The sequence below is a fragment of the Bradysia coprophila genome, unplaced genomic scaffold (genome assembly GCF_014529535.1).
Source record: "Bradysia coprophila strain Holo2 unplaced genomic scaffold, BU_Bcop_v1 contig_232, whole genome shotgun sequence".
Lineage (NCBI taxonomy): Eukaryota > Metazoa > Arthropoda > Insecta > Diptera > Sciaridae > Bradysia > Bradysia coprophila.
In genome coordinates, this window is record NW_023503493.1 from 19,451,771 (window position 1) to 19,475,685 (window position 23,915).

General features: G+C 32.5%; 1 protein-coding gene and 2 long non-coding RNA genes across 3 annotated transcripts; 2 read left to right on the forward strand and 1 right to left on the reverse strand.

Moving 5' to 3' along the window:
• On the forward strand, positions 1–16,335 carry LOC119075597 (protein Wnt-1). Its single transcript, XM_037182067.1, has 4 exons — positions 1–780; positions 7,755–7,978; positions 14,806–15,188; positions 15,573–16,335. The coding sequence occupies exons 1-4, from the start codon at positions 719–721 to the stop codon at positions 16,032–16,034; spliced, it is 1,131 nt and encodes a 376-aa protein (XP_037037962.1). The 5' UTR covers positions 1–718; the 3' UTR covers positions 16,035–16,335.
• Positions 5,458–22,125, reverse strand: LOC119075598. Its single transcript, XR_005087421.1, has 3 exons — positions 22,115–22,125; positions 8,551–8,553; positions 5,458–5,830 (listed from the first exon to the last, which is right to left on the reverse strand). It is a non-coding gene; the product is annotated as an uncharacterized LOC119075598 (long non-coding RNA).
• LOC119075599 lies at positions 19,726–23,591 on the forward strand. Its single transcript, XR_005087422.1, has 3 exons — positions 19,726–19,759; positions 19,943–19,944; positions 23,577–23,591. It is a non-coding gene; the product is annotated as an uncharacterized LOC119075599 (long non-coding RNA).
• The last annotated feature ends 324 nt before the right edge of the window (positions 23,592–23,915 follow it).

Genomic DNA, 23,915 nt, shown 5'->3' on the forward strand with positions numbered 1-23,915 from the left:
AAACATACGATATTTTGTATTAGTGTACAGGGGGGCAGAAAGTGCAACTCGATATTAAGTTTTGCCTCTAACCTTGTATCCACCGTCGCTGGCACAGTATAATTTCGTTAACGATTTGTATGAAACGCGGGTTTTTAAGTCGATTATTTATTTTACTTTTTTTTTAAATTTCGTGTGATGTGATTCAAATTATGCGTCGGGACGAACGAATTAGCGACTATAATTACGCATCCACAAACGATATTAGATTGTTACGAGCAAACATTCATATAAAAGGATTAACTTGTTTCAAATAGTTTTGTGCAGGAAATGGTTACTTGGCGGTGTTGCTCTCTTATTATAAGCAAAGTTATTTAATAAAACGATTTGGATTTTATTGATGGTGATGTGGTGGGGTTATGTGGAGAGCATAAATAGTTATGTGTTGTGTTTGTATTTGTAAATTAATAAGTTTTAATAAAATGCAAACAATAGCAGGGTGATACAAAAACGTAAAGCCGTCAATTGATTAATTTTATTCGACAGTAAAATGCAACAAACGTTCTCTAAACCACGATATATTAAGCGATACACATGACTTCAATCCGTTTATTCGTTAAAATGGTAAACCGAATTTAATTAATTACTTTGCCTGAATCACATTTGTACGACTCTGCGGAGAGAACGAGTGGTTTCTACTCTTCTCAAGCTGGGTCAACAAAGAAAACATTAATTTACAATGAGAATATTGATGATCACTGCAGCGTTCTTACTAGCAATGCCTATTACAGGATTTGGATGGTAAGTTTTTCTTTGAATTCATTCATTAAATCTTTGACACTTTCGTCCTATCATTTTTGTCGAAAGAATGTTTACTTTAGCTCTCAAATCGGTTTACAACTTCCGCCATTAAAACGTTAGCTGAGAAAATGTTCACATAATCTGTTAACACCATAGGTGAAGTGATTGTTTACATACCACTTTCATTCTCGAATTTTTATTATGCACGAATATGGTCTCCGATGATGTGTTTTTGCAATTAAATTGCAGGGGCAAAGGCGCATAATATTCTGGTATTATTTTCTTTGGTTGAAATAAGCTTTGAATTCGTAGTCGTTATAGGTCAGCTATGGCCTTATTTTAATAACAGGAAGCGTATCACAGTTAAATCATTAAATCTGTTACTTTGTTTGTTTATAGCACAAATTGTTGTTTGTTAAAAAATCTTCTACTTCATTCGTTTAACATACAATTCGCTATACAATGTGGTCTTATCCAGAAATTATTGTTGTCAATAGATGAATAACACTAACAATATCTCCATTATTCCATTCTTCATTTTTCGTGACCCCTTATTTTCCAATTGAAGATGAAACCGGATACAAAAGTTCATTCAAATACGCATCCAAAAAAAGCTTGAGCAGTGAAAAATTTCTATGTAAATCGGATTATACTAACAAGCCCATTACTCCGTAACATAAACATGTATGTTCAGTTCATAGTCTTTGTTCTTCCACAGTTTAATACTCGGACAGTGTTGGTTTGAGACAAATTGGAGAGTTGGTTTGATAAGAATCAATTTACTCGTAGAAACCCTCAAAAATATTTCTATATCTGATGACATTTACAATAATTTTCATTTTTTTGAGTTTCAACTCAACACCCCTGGGTAAAATATAAAGTTCTAAACAATTTCGTAAGGTATTTTACTTCAAAAACGTGAGTAAAAATGAGCTCTACTTTACGGACTTTATGAACTCACGTTTTTGTGTAAAATATCTTACTTGACAATGAGACAAATGTACAAACGTAACGTGTTGTGTGCTCACCGGCCTCACCTACACAAGAAATTACATTTCCATGATTTGTCCCATTGGTAAGTAATGTACTATTTAACACACATGTCGATGAGGTAATGTCTCATTTTCAGGGGTTGCACAAAAATGTCCAAACAAGAATGTAATCTATTGTTCACTAATCTTTTCGTTTTTAAAAGAATCTCTACTGCATACTGTACATGTAAATACAATAAAATTCAAATTCACTATGAAACCTATGTTGAAGTTATCGCATTTTGAGTAACTTTCCATGAGCTTAATACCGCCAGGACGATAAAAACAAAGATTTATACACTACTTACGATGTGCGTGCATGCAGTAAACGCTAGTAGTTGGTGGGTCGCAGTAAACAATAATCATTAATGGATTATTACATCCAATAAATGTAGTTTTGAATCTTAATTTTATAACTCCATTTTGCTACGCAATCAAAAATCAATGAAGTCATCAGTTTATTAATTACATAACATTTCAAGCATAAAATTCTGAATAGTTCATTACTTATCAATGAGGCAAATGATGAAAATGGTACTTCTTGTGTGAAATTTGCCGATCGAGACGTAGCCGAGGTCGGTAAACACACAAGAAGTACCATTTATATCATTTGCTCCATTGTTAAGTAAGGCATTTTATTCAAAAACTTGAGCAAAATTTTGGATCCGTGCAGTAAAGTTAACTTTACCTCACGTTATTGAATAAAAACTTTTTTTCCTCGTATTACATACAAACCATTCAGTAACCAACAAATATTTACGTTAAAAATATTCTTGTCTTAAAACCAAAAATAAAAAAATTCACACGAAATTATTGCTGACTACGAAATAAAAATTAAACAACAAATAATTTATTAAATCTTGTTGGGATGGAATGAAGGCTGATAATACAACAACAACACTACCAACAACAACAACAACAAAAACTGTGAAATTTATATAACCGAGATAATTAAAAACCTAAATAAATACTAACATCATTCGAGATTTTGTATACAATTTTCCAATAAAATTAAATTGTTAAATATTAAATAAATTAACAACCAAGCAATAGGATAATGAACAGAGTGAAAAATTAAAAATAAAAAAATGAAGAAAGAAAAAAAAATTATTAACAGAATTGAAAATATACATAAACGATGAATAAGTTTTATGAGATGATAAAATATTTTAATAAGAAAAAGGTGCGCTATTATTGGATATCGAACATATTTGTATATTGGGACATATGTTGATTGTGGTTATATTCTTATGTTTGTTTGCTGTGTGTAGAGAGACAAAAAAAAGAAGAAGAATAACCAAAGTTTCGAATGCATATTGATGCGGCTAAGTGATTTTTGTTTGCTGAACTTTAAAACAAATCAAAATAACTGGGAAAATAAATAATGCTCAAAAGGACCGTCTCAACGCTTATTATACAGTAAATTATAATATGCACTTTATGACTGTGATATGCAAATATTTAAAACACCTGAAGATGCATTTTGGTATTATTTTACATTTTTATTCATTTTCGTATAATGCATATTCCGCGTTGAAACTTTTTGGGAATAAAAAGTTATTTTCTATATGTTCATGTGAAACATTTCAGCAATTCACTCTATTTATATCACCAGATTGTATTTGCATATGCAATTTGACTAATAGTATTTTGTACAGCTAGAACTACAAAGTGGGATCTTGGTTCGAGATGGAGTAAACCTAGTTTACAACATCGAGAACGAAAATGCCACTTCACATTTCTGGTCATATAAATAGTTTTATACATCGAGCGTCTGAAAATTTGCTTGCTCTACCGTGAAGTCGAATTTACAGTAGATATATATATATATAAAAAATTTTAAGTATAATAAAACATAAAGCAACATTAAAACCTTTTAGAGGAGGCCAGATGAGATCTGACTAGCATTCCTCTATAAAGCAAAATGTATATTAAAACTAATAAAAAACAATCAAACGCTAAGAGATTCTTGAAACAAGATGCAACCCGAAGCTATTTAAAACGCGCGCGGACGGTGATTCATATGGTATTGATAATGACGGAAAAGTAAATTTCAAGCTCTGATTGATGTACTCCTATTAGCAAACCGCATGTTAAAAGAAATGAACTAAAAGATTTTGTATCAATCTCCAGATACTTGTTGGATCAAAAGAAGTAATAGAACTGCCGATATACTTGCATATAGGGGTAGTGAAACCCACGCAACAAAATTCCTAACGTAAATTATGATCAAGGTCCTACAGCTACAGAGGCCACATTCAAATGGTAATTTACATACGTGTGCTGTTACTTATTTCCTTTAGAAGTCACTCCACACTTAATAACTTCTTTAAAATATTACGGTTAGACTATCTGGCGACGCGACGTAATAATTTGAAGCGCCATCGTTAATTTCCTATTTTACGTTGATCGCTGCTTTTATTTATTTTTAAAGAGTTTTTATTAAGGCAAATGTGTGAAAATAAAATTGTAATAAAATTGGTAATATAATGTTTCATGTAAATAAACAAAAGCATCTTCTCTAGTAATCTGGTAAAGTCGTGCAATGCTTCAATAAACATTTAAGAATTACATGATACCGAGAATTTTGCGTGAATAGAATAGTTGCAGGAAAGTGTTAAACGGAATTTGAATCGAAATATTTAATAAAAGAAGCTACTTTGTACATTGAACAAACAAATAATATAAAGAGTCGACAGCACAGGAGTTGATTCATTTTATTATTAATCGATTGCGCTAATGCTAACGCATTACATTCCTCTCCAATTTTATTTTTATTTTTTTTCTAATTTTACAAAACATAAAACAGATAAATTTAAATCTATCACCTATTCAGTATTCATCTATATCTCATCGAGCGACTGTATTCCGTAATTGATAACTTAAAAGGAAGACCTTGTATGTGAGATCCGGGTTCAAGGGATTAACTGTTCTCTCTCTATCCAAAGGTCACAATATCAAGAATAAACCACTAAGTTTTCGCTTAACAATTTCTTTTAATAATGCCAAAATCCAATTCACTATGAACATCGAAATAAGTCACTCAAATGAATAATTTTACTTTGCCAAAAATAATTTTCACGATTTCACTTTACCAAAGTATATTTTTTACTGGTCTCCTGAAGAGACCGACTCTATCGAGTCCTAACTCGGACTGCTAACTTTGGATCGATCGAAAAACTAACAGAATTCGCTTGACCGAAATACCAAATTGCCATGTTGCATTAAATTCGAACTCTAATGAACTGCAACTGGCACAGATTCCGCGAGCGTTGCATTTTATTCGCGAATTACTTCATATGCGCTATACCTATACGTTAAAAAGAAATAAAAATATCTGGCTCATCAATATCTATCCTACATTAACTTTCTAAAATCGTCAATCGTGTCTCAATCTAACCATTACTGTTACTTCTTTTGTTCAAATAATGCATTACTAATTATTTTACTTCATTAAATTTAGCATACATCTTTGCTATAACAATAGTAGATAGAGCTCAGTGCTAATTTTAATCGTCGGTATCGCTAACAGATCACTTTTACAAAAGCTGAAAATTTTGCAGCGGAATTTTGCAGATCCTAGAACGTATTACGTGGAAACTTATGCGAAAAAAACTTTTTGTGCTTGAAGACTGAAATTCGACGGATTTCGACATGCATTCTACAATCGAAAAGTTCAATTCTTCTGTACTTCTCAGAGAGAGGTATTTGCGACCAAGAAAGTACTTTCTCGGACGTTCTCTCCGGCCGAAAATGGATTTTCATATATATTTTTCCGGCCGCGATCAAGTGAGCATGCTTTGTTGTTGAAATGGCTGTAGAGTGATTTCTATGTTAATGGTGCTGTGGTTTCGTCTCATTTCAGTTTTCAAGCACAAAAATCGTCGTTTGTGACTCGTGATGAAAGCTGCATTTTTCGGTATACGTCGTAAGCTTGTCCTTCTCGGCTCCGCCTCGTTAGGACAAGCTTACGACTAGTATCGAAAAATCCAACTTTTTATCACTCGTAACAAAATGTACTATTTTTTAGCAAAACAAAATATTTGACTTTGGCGAAAAGTGAAGATCAAAAAAGTTTTGCATGTGTCAATATTGTGCCTGTCGAAGTTATTATTATATCTATAGAATCGCTATTAAAATGCAGTTTATTGGCCAACCGAGATGATAATTTATTTAAAAATCTACTCGATCCTCTTGAGATTATGCAAATGAGTCATATTCACTAATTAACTTTTTGTGTACGCCAAGTGGCAATAAGATCGAATGAACGAAGAATTAAAAAAAAGCACACCGTTTACAACCAAATATAATATTTTTTCAGTTAATAACCGTGAGAATTTTTTATTTTTTATCCCCAATATCGTTAAGACACGGTTTTTATTATTATTTACCATTTTTGTACTCGCCTTAAACAAAGTCTGATTGAAATTTATTTCTTAATTATTCGAAAACATAAAAGCATTGATAATATTTCGGATTATAAAAGAGCCGGTTGAATAAAAATAAAATTGTAATTAAAAAAAAAACGAAAAAAAAATCAAATGAAAATGAATGGACGAGAGAGTATTTATAAGTAAAAATATCAGTCTGCTTAAGTAATTGTTTATTTTGGCATCCATCCATTAAATTGCATTATATCAGGTCATACATCACGAATTCATTAGGCGAAAGTAAAGTAATTGCTGGCAATATGCAATTAATATTGAAACTCTCGAATTTAGTTTTGCATTTATTGTGACCGTCGCTAGAGTACAAGTTAGTTACTCAACTGAAAATCTGAACATAAATCTATTTTTCAAATGAAAATTGAGTGTGAAAATGATACACAAAACTGTTCACGTTTAAATGCACTAATGATAATAATCGGTGAATATACACCGTATACAAGTGGTGATGCCTGATGTATAATAAATTAAAATAAATTGACAGTGAGTGAAATGTAAATTGATTAATTGGTTGAATGGATTTGAATAATTTGTTGATTTAAGAAATGATTAATGTAGGTTAAGAGGCATAACATTTGATGCGTGCGGAAAATAAACAATTATTTTATGAAGCGACGCATACGCATCAATTCAGTTTCGGTAAACAATATTTTTGGATGAAAGTGAACTGGTAACCTTACCTGTCATTTTTCGTCTTGAATCAATAAATTGGTTGCAAAATAGAAGTGAAAGTGGCTACTGCAACTTAGGTTAGCGAGCTGGGAGTGGGATGATAGTTGTAGTCAAATCCACTAATTCCTGATTTGTACGATAGCACAACAGGCCCAATAGAGGCTTAGGTGCTGGGTTCGTCCCTCCCTAACAAACTAACGAACTAGGTTAGCGAGCGGTAATAACTTTTTGGATTAATTACAACAATTTGGGATTAATTTTAACGTTTTATTATTGGTTTACTAAATTCTTTACAATGTCAGTGCATTAACTAGATAATTAGATAATGTCAGAAAAGCTGAACGCTTATTCTCTTAATCAAAACATAATCTGTTATTAACATCGACATCCACAATAAATGATTATCTCTATTGTAGCTGTCTTCTTTAGCTGAATGTATAATCAAACTAAAGAAGTACAAGATTTGGTATGTAACGTTACGTGAAACGCAAATCAAAATAAGTAACAGATAAACTATTTATGTGTTTTTATACACTTACCGTTAATAAAATGTTATGACAAGTAAACATAAACTATTACGACAAAATACTGATGTAGAAATTGAACATTGGAGTGTATGCGGATACATCGAAAGTGTGTGTGTGCTGAAAAAATCGCCTTACAAAAAAAACCTACGTCTAAGACACCGTGTCACATTATTACTTTTCTCTTCAGACCGAATCTTCATTCATTGTCTGCATATCCGACTATGTTACAAAAATGTTCACCGTTCAAATCTCATATGGAATTCATCTCATTTTTTTTTTTCTTCTTTTTATTGTTTCAGGGCCGAGGGCAGTAACTTGCTACTGGATCCACATTTAGTATGTAAAAAAACGCGTCGGTTACGTGGCAAACACAATGACATCTGTAAAAATGAAACATCACTCATGAAAGAAATAACAAAAGGAATTAATTTGGGATTTAAGGAATGCGAATATCAGTTCAAAAACAGAAGATGGAATTGTACATCACACAAAAAGAATATTATGAGAAAAGTTCTAATCAGAGGTAAGATTTGTGAATGTAATGAAGAATTTGGATGGCGAAGAATTCTTTTTTTTTGGTTGAAAATACTTCAGTGGAACGAGACGATTTTCGCCTGAGACTTTACGATCGTAATTTAGTTATTGATGTGAGCTTTCTCTTCGTCGAATTAATTCTCATCATTTTTTGGTATGTACCCGAACAATTTCAATAGAACCTTTCACATTATTCATTAACGTCAACCAATAGCTGAGTCGTAATTTCGCGCATATAATCACTTAAATCTATAAATTGCGACGGTATTACCAAGTTGATTAATTATCTTGAATCTATATAGCTTCCGAGATCTTTCCGAATGATTTTCTTTAAAATTTATCTTTTTGTTCAAGACATTTTGGTATTCGGTCAAACAATAAGGATCTGTATCTGTCTGTAATGCAGAAAAAAAGAGAGAACCAAAATAAATAAAATAAAAACGACTTTCCATCGATATTGTAAATAATAACAATAAATTCACTGCAACAACAATTGTTGATTGTAAATCAATGTGTACACAATGGTGACATGTTTGTATTAACTCTACTCTGGCATAAGACATACTCGTTTTTCTTTTATTTAAATGAGTATACAATCACATTAATCAGCATGTTGATTTTGATTGAAAAACTGGCAACTTGTTACCTTTATATATACCATATACATTGTATATGGGGAAGGATGTGCTTGTGCGTGGTATTATATATGCAAAATTTAATCGTATCTGATCGACTTGCCAATCAATGTTGCACACTTTAGCAAATGAAAACAAAAACAAAAACGCTGTGATGCTGATTGGGAGGTTTGAATGTTACAAAAATTTGTTGTTTTTCCTCTAGCAATTTTTTATATTTAGCCGACATCTTATCTGCGTTTATTACGACACTGCAAAGAAGTCTAAAAAATGAAGCCATAAATTCGATTCCAGAGTCGATTGACAGACTGTCGGTTCAAGGTTTTACAATACGATCGGATCTTTAGATTGTCTTTTCCTAGGCAAAAGTCCAATAGATCACCATTATGCAGGTTGTTCTTTAGAGACCAATTTTTATTAATGAGAACACTTTTCGACCTTGAACAATTTTAGCGAATCTTTAAGTGAAATGAAACGAAATTTAATTTTGAAATGAAAAACCACTCTGACCGTGGGAGCCAGACACAATGGATTGCTAGTCGAGTGTTCAAGCCAATCACGTCAAGTAATGAAGTAATTACAAATTTCTCAACCCATTCATGGTATACGCGAATACATTTTGCATTTGTGTTGTAAATGTTGTAAACTTTTAGGGAATAATAGTGAAAGTTGTGTTTTACTCTTCGTTTCTATAATGTTACTATTCCTCATCTGATACACTCTCAACATTCCGACTTAATACAATTTTCGGTTGGGTAAAATTCGGCTACCATTTTCCCACAACTTTCAAAAGACAAATAAATCTCAACGACTTTGAACGTCTCTTTAAAACAATAAAATGTTGTTGATAAATTCAAGGTAAAAAAAGGAATCCTACAAAAAGTTGCTTATATAATCAACGTCTAAAGACGTTTTGATTGTAATTGCATGTACGTGATTACTTCAATTCCGTTCTGCATAATTGATGTATGTACTGATTGTTTCAGTTAGACATTTTGCGAATTTATTCATTTAACATTAAAGTATACTTGGATTGAGAAAAAAAATGTAAGTAGGAAAACACAACCAGCGATATGTTAAATAACGGACGACAATTCGAAAGATACCTTTCGAGAAAAAGAACGATGTGACGTTTAAATATGTCGCAAAGAAATGTCGAATCTGTCGAATATAATTTTCATTTTATTGTTGCTTCTTTTATCCTGGCTGTAAGGTTAATTGAACGGTTCCATGTATATTGTGCAATATTGCGAATTCAATAATGACTTGAAATTTATTAAAAAAATAGTGACTTAAAGATAATAATGATTCTCTTTGAGCAGGTAGATCAACTCAGGCACATTGTCTGTTTTTTTTTTAACAAGAAAACGTAGAATTTCTACCACGACTTTAAGTGCAGCTTCGAATACGAAGGTTCTTTAATTTTTCTTGAATTAATCTAATAGTCAACATCTTTGGTTAACCGAACAACCGAAATAGAAACGTTATGTCTCTAGATCGGAACTTAACACCCACATTGCCAGTCTGAACAAGCGAATTGCTCTTATTTCATTTGTTTTTGCTCAACACTTCTTGTACTTGTACACTGTTGGGTAAAAACCATCATTGTGGTTCCTGTACCCTGTACTAGATCTTTGGCATCTTTGGTGATGAAACAATATGATTAATTCTCATAATCGTTGTTGCATTACCATAAATTTGTGTTATCATTACAAAAAATGTAAACGGTCCATTTTAATCGAATGTAGTAATAAGGGAGGGAATAATCGATTCTTTTCGCGATTTTTTGTCAAATATCAGCAGAAATACGAAAAATAAGAAAGTCGTACATCGGGCATTCTCATAATATTGTCATATTTAAAAGATTTTACAAAAAGAAAATCGATGAAAATAGTACTTCCCACTCAATTTCACACCCAAATCACATCCACCTTGAACTTAGTCGAATATGGTTTAACGAAGAGAATCGTCGTTAAAGTCGTTAATCGTAACATGAGTACTGTTTTTGAAACGTCAAATCACCAAAGCAAAAATTTAGTGTCGGTTGTGAAAAATGTAATAATTTCGGTGATTTCGATGTGATTTAAATCAGATTTTGTGCGGAAATGTGCTTTTTGTGTTTTTTTAACATTACAATCAACGGTTTACTTTAAATATTCATCAAAGCAAACGAATTTATGAAAAATTTATGGTGACCAATCATGTAAACAAACAACAATATTGTCGTTTGGTGTGATGTGAGGTTCAAAAGGGATGACCCAGTAGAAATAAAATGTCGGCTGTAATCTTAAAAATTACGTTTTAGCGGAAACGCTTTAGTTTAAATGTGTGTACGTTTCCGGTGAAATAAATTAGTTCGAAAGTATACACTATTGAGGAGCTTTACGATAACACCTTTAGTTAGAGGGGTGTCACATCCCTTATTCTTTCGGTGATGAGCAGATTATAAGAATTAAAAAAGTTTCTTCGATGTTGCTCATATTCTTTTATTTGGCAGAAATCTTTCGACACTCAGTTCGAGGTCATCATCAGTGGCTTAGACTTAGACACTAAATTAATGAGTTTTTGTAGTGACGAGGTTTTATTCAAAATTAAACTCATTAATTTAGTGTCTTACCGTGGATTTACATAGCAACGTAAAAGTGACAGATGCAATGTTTTTTAAATACTGCAACCCGAAATTTCATTCATAAAATTAAAATTATGAATGAAATTTCGAGTTGCCGTATGAGAAAATTTTTGCATCTGTCACTTTTACGTTGCTATGTAAATCCACGGTAAGACACTAAATTAATGAGTTTAATTTTGAATAAAACCTCGTCACTACAAAAACTCATTAATTTAGTGTCTAAGTCTAAGCCACTGATGATGACCTCGAACTGAGTGTCGAAAGATTTCTGCCAAATAAAAGAATATGACCAACATCGAAGAAACTTTTTAAATTCTCATAATGTTTTTGATCTGCCACTACATGTACAAAGTTATGACTTACTTCCTAGAGATGAGAAAAAATCATGAGCTATTGAAATGGTTTGTTATGGCGAAATGAGTGAAACAAAAAAATCAAAGATCAAAGAACTAGGCGATACCTTAAAATAAATGAACTAACAGATTTAATGGCTGAATTTCGAAAATATTATAATATAAAGTTTAATGTGAGTTTGTTTGTTGGTTTGTTTGTCTCTCTATAGAAGCCCAGACGGAAAGTCTTACAGACTTGAAACCTGGCATACCGACTAATAAGGAAAAGTTAGGAAGAACGCGCGAAAAAAATAAATTTTCATGCGTTATTTAACACACGAATTTTGTTTTTGCCTATTAACGTCGTGAATGTGTTTCTTCAAAGTGAAAACATTTTTGTAACGCGTGAAAATTTTTGACGCGTGAAAATTTTGAACGCTTGAATTTTTTTTTGTGACAAATTTATATTTGACACGTGAAAATATTTTTGAAAGAAAAATTTTCCTTTGACGAGTGTAAAAATTTGTATGGGAAATTTATTTTTGACGCGTCAAACATTTTTAACACGTAAAAATATTTTTGGCGACTGAAAATGTTTTTTGCGGAAAATTTATTTTTGACGCGTAGGAAACTTTTGTATGTAGAATTTATTTTTTACGCATGAAAATATTTAGGATATTATATTCGACCGATAGAAAAATTCAATTTTACCGCTAAAAAATAATAAAATACCGATAGATAAGTGATACATGTCGCTGGTACCTCTTCCAGCTGGTTGTTGGTTGACGACGAAGTTGACGTGAGTTCCACCACCTGCACCATACTTTTGTTTTGAAAATGATGAGGAATATCTTATCAACTCAAGATTTTGTTGAGTTGAGTTGAGATTGAGGGCCTGTATGGCCTTGTTGGTTCCTAGGGAATTCATCCTTTTACGAAATGGAAAGTAATATTTTGTCATTAAAATAATCCCGAGCAAAGTCGGGTACTACACTAGTTATTTTATATAAAATAAACTCTTGCAAGCCTCACGATATAACTGCATATAGAATATGTTCGCACGTTAGTAAACTAGCGTGACTACAAAAAAAAAATCTCACAACTTTTCTTAGGGAATAACGAAAATATTGGTCCTATATGTTAGTTTATTTTAGTTCAGACTTCAGACACAGAATGCGCCACCATTTTTAGTTATTTTGTTAGTTAGAGGGCTTGCTTTCAGCTCGATCGATATTATTGACAAGATAAGGTATTGGTAAGATGTGAGAGAATTTTAAAAATGTTGAACAAATGTCTGAACTCAGACGTGTGATTCATTCTAATTAACAAAGCGGATTACACACTTTTTTCATAAAAGACAGTTCATCACTTTTAGGGTTGCCATTCGTCCTCTTTTTTGATGACATGTCCTCTTTTTTCGTCTAATTCTTCTTTTTTTGCAAAAATTCTAAGAACATCACTTTTTTCACACAACGTCCTCTTTTGTCCTCTTTTTTCTAAAATATTGTTAAATTTTAGCAAAACTTAACAGATGTGGTCAAATTTTACGGAAAAAATTTCGCTGCGCAGCTATTTCTAAAGCTACATAGTTTCTACATTCGAATGATATAGTTGACTAGTCCTCGCAGTCAAAAATTCGACTCCATATTTAAGAATTAAGGAAGCTTTAGCATTATGATTGGGATTTTTTTTAATGCATAAAATAAGGAGTAAACCAGGAGTATTAAAAAAACGAAATTAAGTTGAAATCGAGTCATATTCTAGCAGCAATTTAAAAATGCAACTAAATTGGTGTGAAATAGGCAGATTGTAGGAAATTCGTGAGAAACGGAAAGGTTTTAGAAAATTTTCCTACATTGGTCAAAAACAGTCAGATTTCAGAAAATGTGCCTAGAACAGGCATAGATTTGTAAATTATTAAGAAACACGTTTCTTATTTTTTAGATTTTTACTTTGAAACAAAAATGGAGTATCGAAAAAAACTTATGAATTTCTTCTGAGATAAGTGAATGTTTGTAGCTTACAGTTCAAGAACTCCAAGTAAACTTAGCAAAAAAGTAAAAGAATCACTTTTCTGGAAAATAAGGAAGAATATGAAGGTTTTTATAAAAAAAGGAAAAAAAGGTCATGTTTACAAATGGTAGGTACTGAAACCTCGGATTCGCCTCAAACCAAATGAAATTTTAATTTTAACTTTTCTCACTAATTATTTGAATATCTATTGGTCCACATAGAATAATAAAAGAGCTAAGACTATATTTGTCCTCTTTTCGTCCTCTTTTTCGAATTAAAAGGCGTCCTCTTTTTGTCCTCTTTTTTCGTACAAAATGTCCTCTTTTCGAATTTTCAAAAATGGCAACCCTAATCACTTTGATATTTTTCGTTGTTTTCGTGCATTAAGTAAATATTTGAGGGAACCTAAAAATGTCTGATCTTAAAACTTTTGTGAATGTCTCTTAAGTATTTTCATGGTACTATTCGGTCAACTAGATCGTCTATTGGACCATTGTCTTGTACCAACAACGCAATCTCAGTCAATTTTGCCAAATTAATTGTATTCATATTCCAAAAAGCAAATACATGCTTGATGAAAGATACATCTGTTTACCAAACATTGATGTACGGGAAAAAAAATATATTTTAACTCAAGTATATGCTAATTGAAGTGTAAACAATCCCAAAAAATATTTTCCCAAAGAACTTTGCATAATTAAACGAACACGATCAACTAATTTTTTTGACATCAAATGCAAATAAATCTTACGTTCATATGAGAAGTTATCATAATGTCACCACACGGTTGTATAATTAAATCCACACATTGTGTGTTACATTGTGGAATCGTGGAATGTTATGAAAAAATGCAAATGCCCATTATCAGCATTATCACCTTATACAGCTGCTGAGCATCCGAATCCGATATATTAGGCGCTATCATTAATAATGTAGTCTCACTCAATATTGTTATGGTAAAATGATCACCAAAAACGGCCAAACGTTAATTGAACGATAATGTTTGCTTATTATAATTAAAATTGTTTAGCATTGAGTTGTGAGTTTATGTAAAAATTTGGTCTCAATCACATGGATTTGAATCGTCTAGTTCTGTTGTTGTTTGCGTGTTTTTTTTTTCCTCTCTCCTTCTGGATATATTCGGATTATATTGTTTCGATGTGATTTTCGTTGTTATTCATTTCGATTTGTTCATTCATTTTTGCAGATACAAGAGAAACTAGCTTCGTCAATGCAATAACAGCAGCTGGACTGACATATGCGGTAACAAGGGCCTGTACAATGGGAAATCTAGTTGAATGCTCATGTGATAAAAATCAACGACGACAACAATATAATAATGTTAATAGTAATGATATTATCATCAACGATATGAACAATATGAAGAATATGAAGAATACGAAGAAGAGGAACAAAAAATTGGGTAAAAATTTTGCATTGCCGGATGGCGATTGGGAATGGGGAGGATGCGGTGATAATGTGCATTTTGGTCTCAGAAAGTCCAAAGAATTTTTAGATTCAATCAGATATAAGCGAAGAAGTGACATTAAAACGCTGGTCAAATTACATAACAACAATGCCGGACGATTGGTAAGTTTAAGTTTATTTTTACATTAAAAAAAAACTTTAGGGGTGATGGTATCATGTACCTAGGATTTCATATGGGAACTAGAAATGCAATAAAAGTCGTGACGAGGAGGGTAGTTTATAAACGGTTGTATAAATGGGCCAATTGAGGAATATGCATATTGTTTCAATAAACGAAAGAGCCTCACGAAATAAGCGACGAACCTTTTCACCTTTGTGTACTGTAATAAAAACAAATCTTTCGAAAAGCTTTCATATACTGGGTTGCAAGATGTCAAAACTTTAAAAACCAAGCAAATTTTTGAAGCTGAGAATCAACAAGTTTTTCGGTTTCATGATACCTATTTCTAATATCACCTTAAAAACAATTGAAACTTGTCGTTGCAGGCAGTCAAACTATTCATGCGATTGGAATGTAAGTGCCACGGTCTATCCGGTTCGTGTACGATCCGAACGTGTTGGATGAAAATGGCAACATTCCGTGAAATCGGAAATCGTCTCAAAGACCGTTTCGACGGTGCGGTAAAGGTAATATCACGAAACGATGGAAACAGTTTTATGCCAGAAGGTGTTACAATCAAGCCGCCAACACGACAGGATCTGGTGTATACGGAAGATTCGCCGGACTTTTGTCGGTCGAATCATAAAACTGGTTCACTCGGCACATATGGCCGTGAATGTAATGCAACATCCCAAGGCGTTGATGGATGCGACTTATTATGTTGTGGTAGGGGTTACGATCATCACATCGTTCAAGAAAAAGTTAATTGCAAATGTTCCTTTAAATGGTGTTGTGATGTTACATGCAGTGTTTGCATTGAAAACAGAGAAGTAAATACTTGTCGATAAGAGAACATTCGTTGTATAATTAACTGCGGAAATGGTCAAGTTGATTATTGCTTATAATATCCCACGGTTTGTTGTGAAAAATTATGTCGATTACATTGTAAGCACTAAGTTATAAAAAAAAATATTTTCTTTTTTCGTCAACAAGACATTATAATTTCGATTTCAGCAACACTGTGTGCTCAGGATACAAAATTCTTTATTATACGAATATTTATTGTAAAAATTGGTCAAACGTTTATTGGACTAAATATTATATTTTAGCGAGACAAAGTTATTTATAAATAAAAAGAGATTGAACATCACCACATTGTCTTCTTATTCGCACTCCATATACTTCGTAAAGGGAGTTCAATTGTTCAATACCGGAAATGACAACTTTAGTTGAAAAAGTTTTGGGTGTGGTTTTTGATTTTACTTATTTGGCGCTGTGACCACCTATAGAAGATTGGAGAATGTTAAAGAGAGTGGGAAACAGGTAAAGTACGTTGAATGATCACAAACAATCCACCGATCTCTGAATGCAATACCGAAAATATACCACAGCGTAAGTGCTTATGTAACGTCTGGTATAAAAACTACGGTGAGTGGTACGGTACTATTAGATTAAATAGAAATAATAGTGGCGATATATTTGCCAACTGCGTAAAATTGAGATCAACAACGTCTTTGGAAAGCTAAATGAGTTGGTTAGCACAAGTGATAGGGTGCGCATTAATCGGAAACTTTTTCTTTGCTCGGTTATCACGTTACACATACATTTTTAATTTGACATTACATACAGTTTGAGACAGTGAATTTTCAGCATAAATTTCCTTCAGCTGGTTTTCAGCTGATACACACATACAATCACAACTGTTTATAAGTTTTTATAGGGTTTTGCCACTACCACGCGCGTGCGTGTAGCAGCTTCAACCGTATAAACAAATATAAATAGTTTTGATTGTATATGTGGATCAGCTGAAAATTCAATGCCTCTAACTGTAATTGCATGTCAACTTTTCGCTAAAAATCCTGATTTTCAATGAAAATCTAGTTTTTATATGAAAATTCGGATTTATTTTGTGACGAAACAGATTGAGGATTTTTCAACAGATTTTTAAAAGCTAAGCGATAAATTTACACTAACAATCTGCCTCATTTTGACATCAGCCATCATTCCACAAAGATTGCGAATTTCCTCGAATTATTCTGCTCATAAATTAAACTGTTTCGGCACTTGGGCGTCGAACAACTTAATCAAATTAGACTCATAAATGGTCAAATAAATAACAAATTGCTTTCATTATTATCGTTTGTCTATTATTTATTAGTACGTACACCATTTATGTTTATTATTTTCAATCTCGAATGCACTCACAAGAGAGCTACGAAAAAAAAAAACTCCTCGTGCACGCCACAAGGCATAAACTGTAAGACATGAATACCAATACCAGAAAATGATCTTCGGACATATGTTTCAATATGTAAGTTTACTTTTTCTAACCATTTTTTTCCTTCATTTTTTTAAATATATAATCAACATCAACGTTGGTGTTCTTCACGCCTGAAAATCGTTCCTTTCAAAATTATTAAAGAATTTTTCGTTCGCTTTCATGTATATAATAACGTAACACACTGCAATCTCTATATATATATATATATTTGAAAGCAATTTTCTCAGCCTGAGCTTAAGGTGTAAAAAGTAAAAAAAAAAATAATGGAACAATAAAAAACACTAAATAATGTTGAATGAATTTCTAAAATGAAGATGAGATATTTTCGGGTGATTTCTATGTATATTGAAAAGAAACATGAAAGAATTTTTGATAATTTAATTTTCGTTTTTAAAATAAGGGATAGCTTCATTAAGTTATCTTGGCTGGTGGGGAAAAGCGTTCATTCGCAAATTAGAGAAATTGCATTAGGCACACAAGTAACATCTGATTTTTTACACAAATTAAACTTTTTTTACTATCCTTCCCTTCCCTTCATCACGAGCTTCACATTTCCACTCGTTAAAATAAAAATGTCCAAACAAGGACGTCACCTATTCGAGTCCTTGTTAGTAAATTAAAGGATGCATACGATCAATAACAATTTAGATAAATCAGTAACTTCGATGTGCTTTCGATCTACCACGCAATCAATTATGTCGATTTGTTGCGTATTAACGGTCAACTAGTTCTGCTCCTTGTTCGGTATTATTAGGTAAGTCAAATAAAATCCAAACAAATAAACAAACACAATTCAGATTGTGATACCCATTCACCTTATGAAATCGCTATGATTGATGGCCTTAATACTGTTCAACAATACAAAAATTTCAGATCTTTTTCCGGCTCATATTTTTAAATATTGGTAACAGAAGTTTTGAGAAATAAAATCGCTGTCTACACAAGGTAATCGTGGTAATCGTCGGCTATTATAACAACACCACATAACATGAGTCTTTCTGAAAGCGTTTAATCGACTTTTTTTTTAAAGTAAAATTTACAAATTGCTGTTTTCCAAAACGAAAAAAACATCAGAAATCCGAACAAAAAAGAGACTGAAAATTCGACCATCCACCCAACCTACACTCAATTCACAAAATGAATCAAAATCTGCGTCTTTGCACTCTTGAAATGCGATTTTTTTACAAAAAATATCTCTATGTAACAGAATTCATATTTTCGAACGGTGCGAATGCAAGACTAATAACCCTTACTTAAAGGCCTTTAATAGTCACGAAACGTCTTCATTTTCAGTGTAGACCTCCGGCGTATAATTCTTAGGTTATAATCATTGCCACCACGAACGAAGAAATCTTTTTCGATAATAAAGTTATTTGTTTATAAATAAAAGAATATTAGCCATGCATTTTGTGGTTTTACACGTTTTATAGATGGAAGGAAAATGCGGTTGTTGTTGTGGATCATGATGGTTCTTCAATAAAATGTTTGACGAGCTTCAATAATTTGTTTATAATGCAGGTTCCCATAAGCATGAATAATTTTGGTTTTTTTTTATTATGATTTATTCTTGAATTGAAAATTGGAATAATTTGCTATGTCATTGTAAATAATAATTCATTGTAACGTATGACGACTCAATTTATTGACCTATAGGTTACAATCAAAATATAATCTTTTAATACTTTCATTATTACAATCAAGATCGAGTAAAGTATCATAGGTTTTTTTTTAATATTTTGGATGGAATGCTTCAGTAAGCACTTTTTTTCATAAAAATCTTGAGAGAATTTAAAGATGTTTGAAATTGATTATTTTCTGAATAGATTGTGTGCGCTCAAGGATGCTTTAGCCATTGCACAGCACACACGTTGTTTTGAAATCAGTGAAATGCTAATGATAATTGGTGAATGATTTAGCTGCACAACGATTATCTTCGATTATCTGAGGAGAGTACACTATACGTGGAAAGTGGAAGAGATCGAGAAGGTGACAATTGTTTCGATTTTTCTTTATTTGAGCTTTAGTCCTTTGAATATAGATTTAAAATGTTGTATGGATATACGCTTGCCTTTTATAAAAAATTATAGGAACTAATGTCTATGCAATAAGCAATTTTCAAATAGCTCATTTCCAGTCAGCGCTGCTAAATTTAACAACTGTCAGTTAAATTTATCCGATCAAAAAAGTAGTGTCGCTACAATAAATTTAACTTAATGTAACTAAATTTAATCGAATTTTACAATAGAGTTAAATTTACCAGCTCCATTAAATGCTGACGGGAATTGGGCTAATGTCCTCCAAAGTAATTGCCGATTGCTGTAAAAGTGTGTAGAATAATGGAGACAAATTTAAGCGAAAATGAATATTTGGACCGAACTGTTTGTAATGTTTAACAAACACACGTACATTATTCTTTTATTAACAATAAGATTGTCGCTGTTACAATCAATTCTATAAATTCTTATGTTTATAAAGATGTGTTCGATACCAAATCTTGTACTTCTCTAGTTCAGCTATGCACTTAACTATATACGAGTATAATAACCTGAGTTCATCGTTTATTTTTGATGCTGTTGTCGATCACAGGTGCATAAAAATGGATGTTCATACTGATTTTTTTTTCACTAACGTTTCAATATCGAAAAACCATATCTTCGAGTATTCTCTAAAAGGAAGCAATTGTAACAAAAATAGCTTTTATTCTGCTTACACACCATACAAGAATATGTGTAAAATTTCAATAATTCTATCCATTTCCGTTGTGTTATTTTTTGCTACGTTTTTTCAAAATTTTATGAACTGTATCGCGACATGACTATACTCTTTTCAAACAAATGAAAATTAAAACAAAAAAAAAACAAAAAGTAAATATATCTCAGACGATAAATCATCAATAACATAAGTAACAAGAATTCTCGAACCACAAAAAAAAAATTATATTTAGCAATTCTGATTTGAATAACTCAAAATATATTCGTAATACCTTTATTGAGATATCAGGAGAGTTCATGTCAACCATTAAACACGACTGCAAACAAACCGTTGAAAACAAATTCAAACATGAATGATACTAAAAAATATTTATTTATTATTATAATGTGATCAACATCATCTCCAAGTCTTCCGAACAATACGAGGCAAAGAAACAAAAAGAATCAAAAACTTTTCATCATAATCATTTCCGTCGACATTATCGAAACATGAGAAGAATTTCTTCTTCTTTTTTTTCTGTACGCTGATATTCAGTTGCGATCATTATCGATCAGTCACACACCAAAATCATTTTTTGATTACCATTCATTTATTGGATATTATATGTATATGCATATAGCATGGACATTACGGTATTTGATTGGGTATATGCTAACATTTATAATGGGCAGCTAAAGTATTGAATGTATATTAGATCGGGCTAATGGATATGTCAGACTGGATGACATGTCATGATGGTTTTTTTTCGGGTTAATGTCTTGTTCGCTTTTTTCATTTATTAAATAATGGCTTAATGATAGTTTTGAGAGTATAATGTTTGAGAAGTTCATTGTTAGCCACGTCAATTGAAACAATCATTTTAATCGACTTCAATGAATTGGCTGTAGAATTTCTTGAAAATATTTTTTGTTGGGTAATTTTTAAATGGAATCGGGTATGATGCATCATGCCTCTTGTGGTACGATTCAATTAATTCAATTTTAATTGAATTAATTAGCTAATCAAATAATTTGTATGATAAGTGGCGGTGGGCGGTACTTTCACACTTTTTACTTAATTTTGAGCTATGATTTAGAAATTGTTGATCATTAACTAGAAAGAACATTAAACTTTAGACAACATTCCATTCTTAGTAGAGAATGATACAGGTTTTAATTAGAAAAAAAATATTTTCGGAAACAGCAATCGGCGTGAAATATCTTTTATTGTAAAGGTTGCAGGTATTCCACAAACGATTTCTTAACAGTTGACAGTTATAAGATCTCTAGTTCACTAGAAAACGTTTTGACGGATCTATCTCAGAAAGAATTAGATATTCGCAATCGTTCGAAGCTCGCAACTTTGAGACATTAAAAAAAACGATTTCCAAAATTGAATAAGATTAACCCAAGTGACATTTCATTTCATTTATTTTCAAAAATGTAGTTCTTTAACAAATGATCTGCGTAGCTCCAATATGTATAAAATTCTAAGGAGCTAAGGAGTGATACACTGAGAGAGATTAAATAAATAAATTTTCTTTGCACCAACCTATAAAAACAGAAACTACTAATAAACAACATTATATTGAAGAAAAAAAAACGTTACACGAGCTATGAAGTTGGAGTCTGGTTTTCACTCTCTTATATAGATAAACGCAGCTACTGTCAAAAAAAAATGTTTCAAGTCTAAACTAATGAAATAAAGCCTTTGGTGCCAAACACTATGCGATACTATTGTCGTTTGTAAACGACTAAATGTAATTTCCGTTTGTTTGTCGGTCGTCACTGATATAATTAGTCGTAACATTTTTTTTAAAATAGAGAAATCACATTTTTCATTTAAAAGTTTTTTTTTAAGAACTGCTAAACCATTCCATAAAGACTATCCGCTTCAACATTGAAAAAGTGTAAAGAAGGCGAAGCTTTTCGCTCGTTATATCCACTCTCTTTTGACTTATGCAACAAAAAATATGAAAATAATATTTAAAATATTTTCTGCAGTATAATAACATTCAATCAATACCCATATTTCATTATATCCAAACATCGATGATCGTGATTATATGTTTTTTGTTGCTTTATTTTCTTTTAAAAATTGCCACACATGGGCAATGAAATATTTATTCAATTTTTATCAATATTTTATGCACATAAAGTGTACCACCACCATAAGGTCATCATAATATATTTTTGTTATAAATATTATTAACTCGAAGTTGATATATAAAGCATTTTCGCATCGAATGCGTTCCAAGAATAGTTTTGCCGCTTTCGTGTCTTTACCGCTGTGGCACAGTTCATGCATTGGATTACGTCCTTTCAGATTGATTGCTTCGGCATACAGTGTTTAAGCAGAGCGATTTTTGACCACTTTGTTTAAACTGGTCTCGGGGTCACACGTCAAAATGAGAGAAATCACATACAAATTTAAACCAGGTTCAACTCTCAATTTCTTTTTTCATTGATGATTATTTGACAGCTGACCCCGAGACCAATTAAATTTAACTGGTTTTCGCTCTCCTTAAACATTGCATTGACTTTCGGTGAGCAGTTCGCGAACGATCGATAAGTGACCTTCTCGGACGGCAATGTGTAGAGCGTTGTTACCATCATTGTCACAGGCATCGTAATCGGCACCGTTACTGTTGGAGGAATTGTATTTAGTTTCATTGAAATCGTGCCATAGGAAACAGTTCTACTTGGCTAAATGTGTTAAACGAAAATGATTGATATAATGAGAAGAATGTACCTTTGCAACGCTGAAACGGCAGCCAGTTGATGTCAGCGTTTTGATTTATCAAAAATACGGCAGTGTCAGCGTCCTGTTTCATGATTGCCTGGTGTAGCAAAGTTAAATCCTGACCATTTCGAGCATTCACGTCAGCGCCTCCCTTTATCGAAATGGGAACCAAGGTTGTTTTTCCCATGGTCAGAGAAAGACTTAAAGGTGAATCGCCGTCGTTGTTTTTCAAACTAAAATCGGGAGCCTCATTCGTTCCACAATTCTCTTTGTGCTGAACGAATATTTCAATGATGTCCTGTTGATGCGATTCGACTGCAAAATGTAGGGCTGTTATGTTGTCAGGCGTACCGGACTGTAAATTGGGTGATGCTCCATTCTGTAGCAGTGCTAATGTTAGTTCAGACAGGCCCATTTCACAAATTATGTGCAAGGCGGTGTGACCACTTTTACTACAGTGATTGAGATCGGAATGTTCGACAATAAATAGACAGGCAGGTTGTAGATCTGATCGGGCTAATACTTGCAGCTGTACTGTTACTGTTCTCCACAAACAAATGCAATGGATCAGCTCCCTTGTCCAACAATCGTCTATGGCTAATTGAAACGGTGGACCGTCGGTGTATGGTGGAATAAGCGCGAATTGTAAGGCACATTTGTCGTCATTCGTTCGGAGATTTGTGTTGATGTCCTGACGATCCAATAGCAAATCAATCATTTCGCTGTGATGGCTCATTATAGCCAGATGCAGTGGGGTGTATCCTTGTGAATTTTGCAAATTTGGATCGGCCTCATTTTGAAGTAGCGTCTTTCCAAACAACAACATATCCTTATATGTATTTGGATCGGTCGTTGCCTCGGAGTGAGTACAAATCAAATGCAGCGCAGTATCGTCGGTCTTCCGATCAGCTAAATTCACTTTACAGTCATTGTCCAACAGAGAATTTGCAGCAAAGGCGGCACCGCGTTTTACAGCATCAATCAACAATGAACTACCGTCAGCAACTGTCTACCG

Excerpts from the sequence above, each read along its gene's own strand:
- LOC119075597 (XM_037182067.1), top strand. The coding sequence starts at position 719 with ATGAGAATATTGATGATCACTGCAGCGTTCTTACTAGCAATGCCTATT. Across the intron at positions 781-7,754 it reads CCTATTACAGGATTTGGATG|GGCCGAGGGCAGTAACTTGC; the intron begins GTAAGTTTTTCT and ends TTATTGTTTCAG. Across the intron at positions 15,189-15,572 it reads ACAACAATGCCGGACGATTG|GCAGTCAAACTATTCATGCG; the intron begins GTAAGTTTAAGT and ends TTGTCGTTGCAG.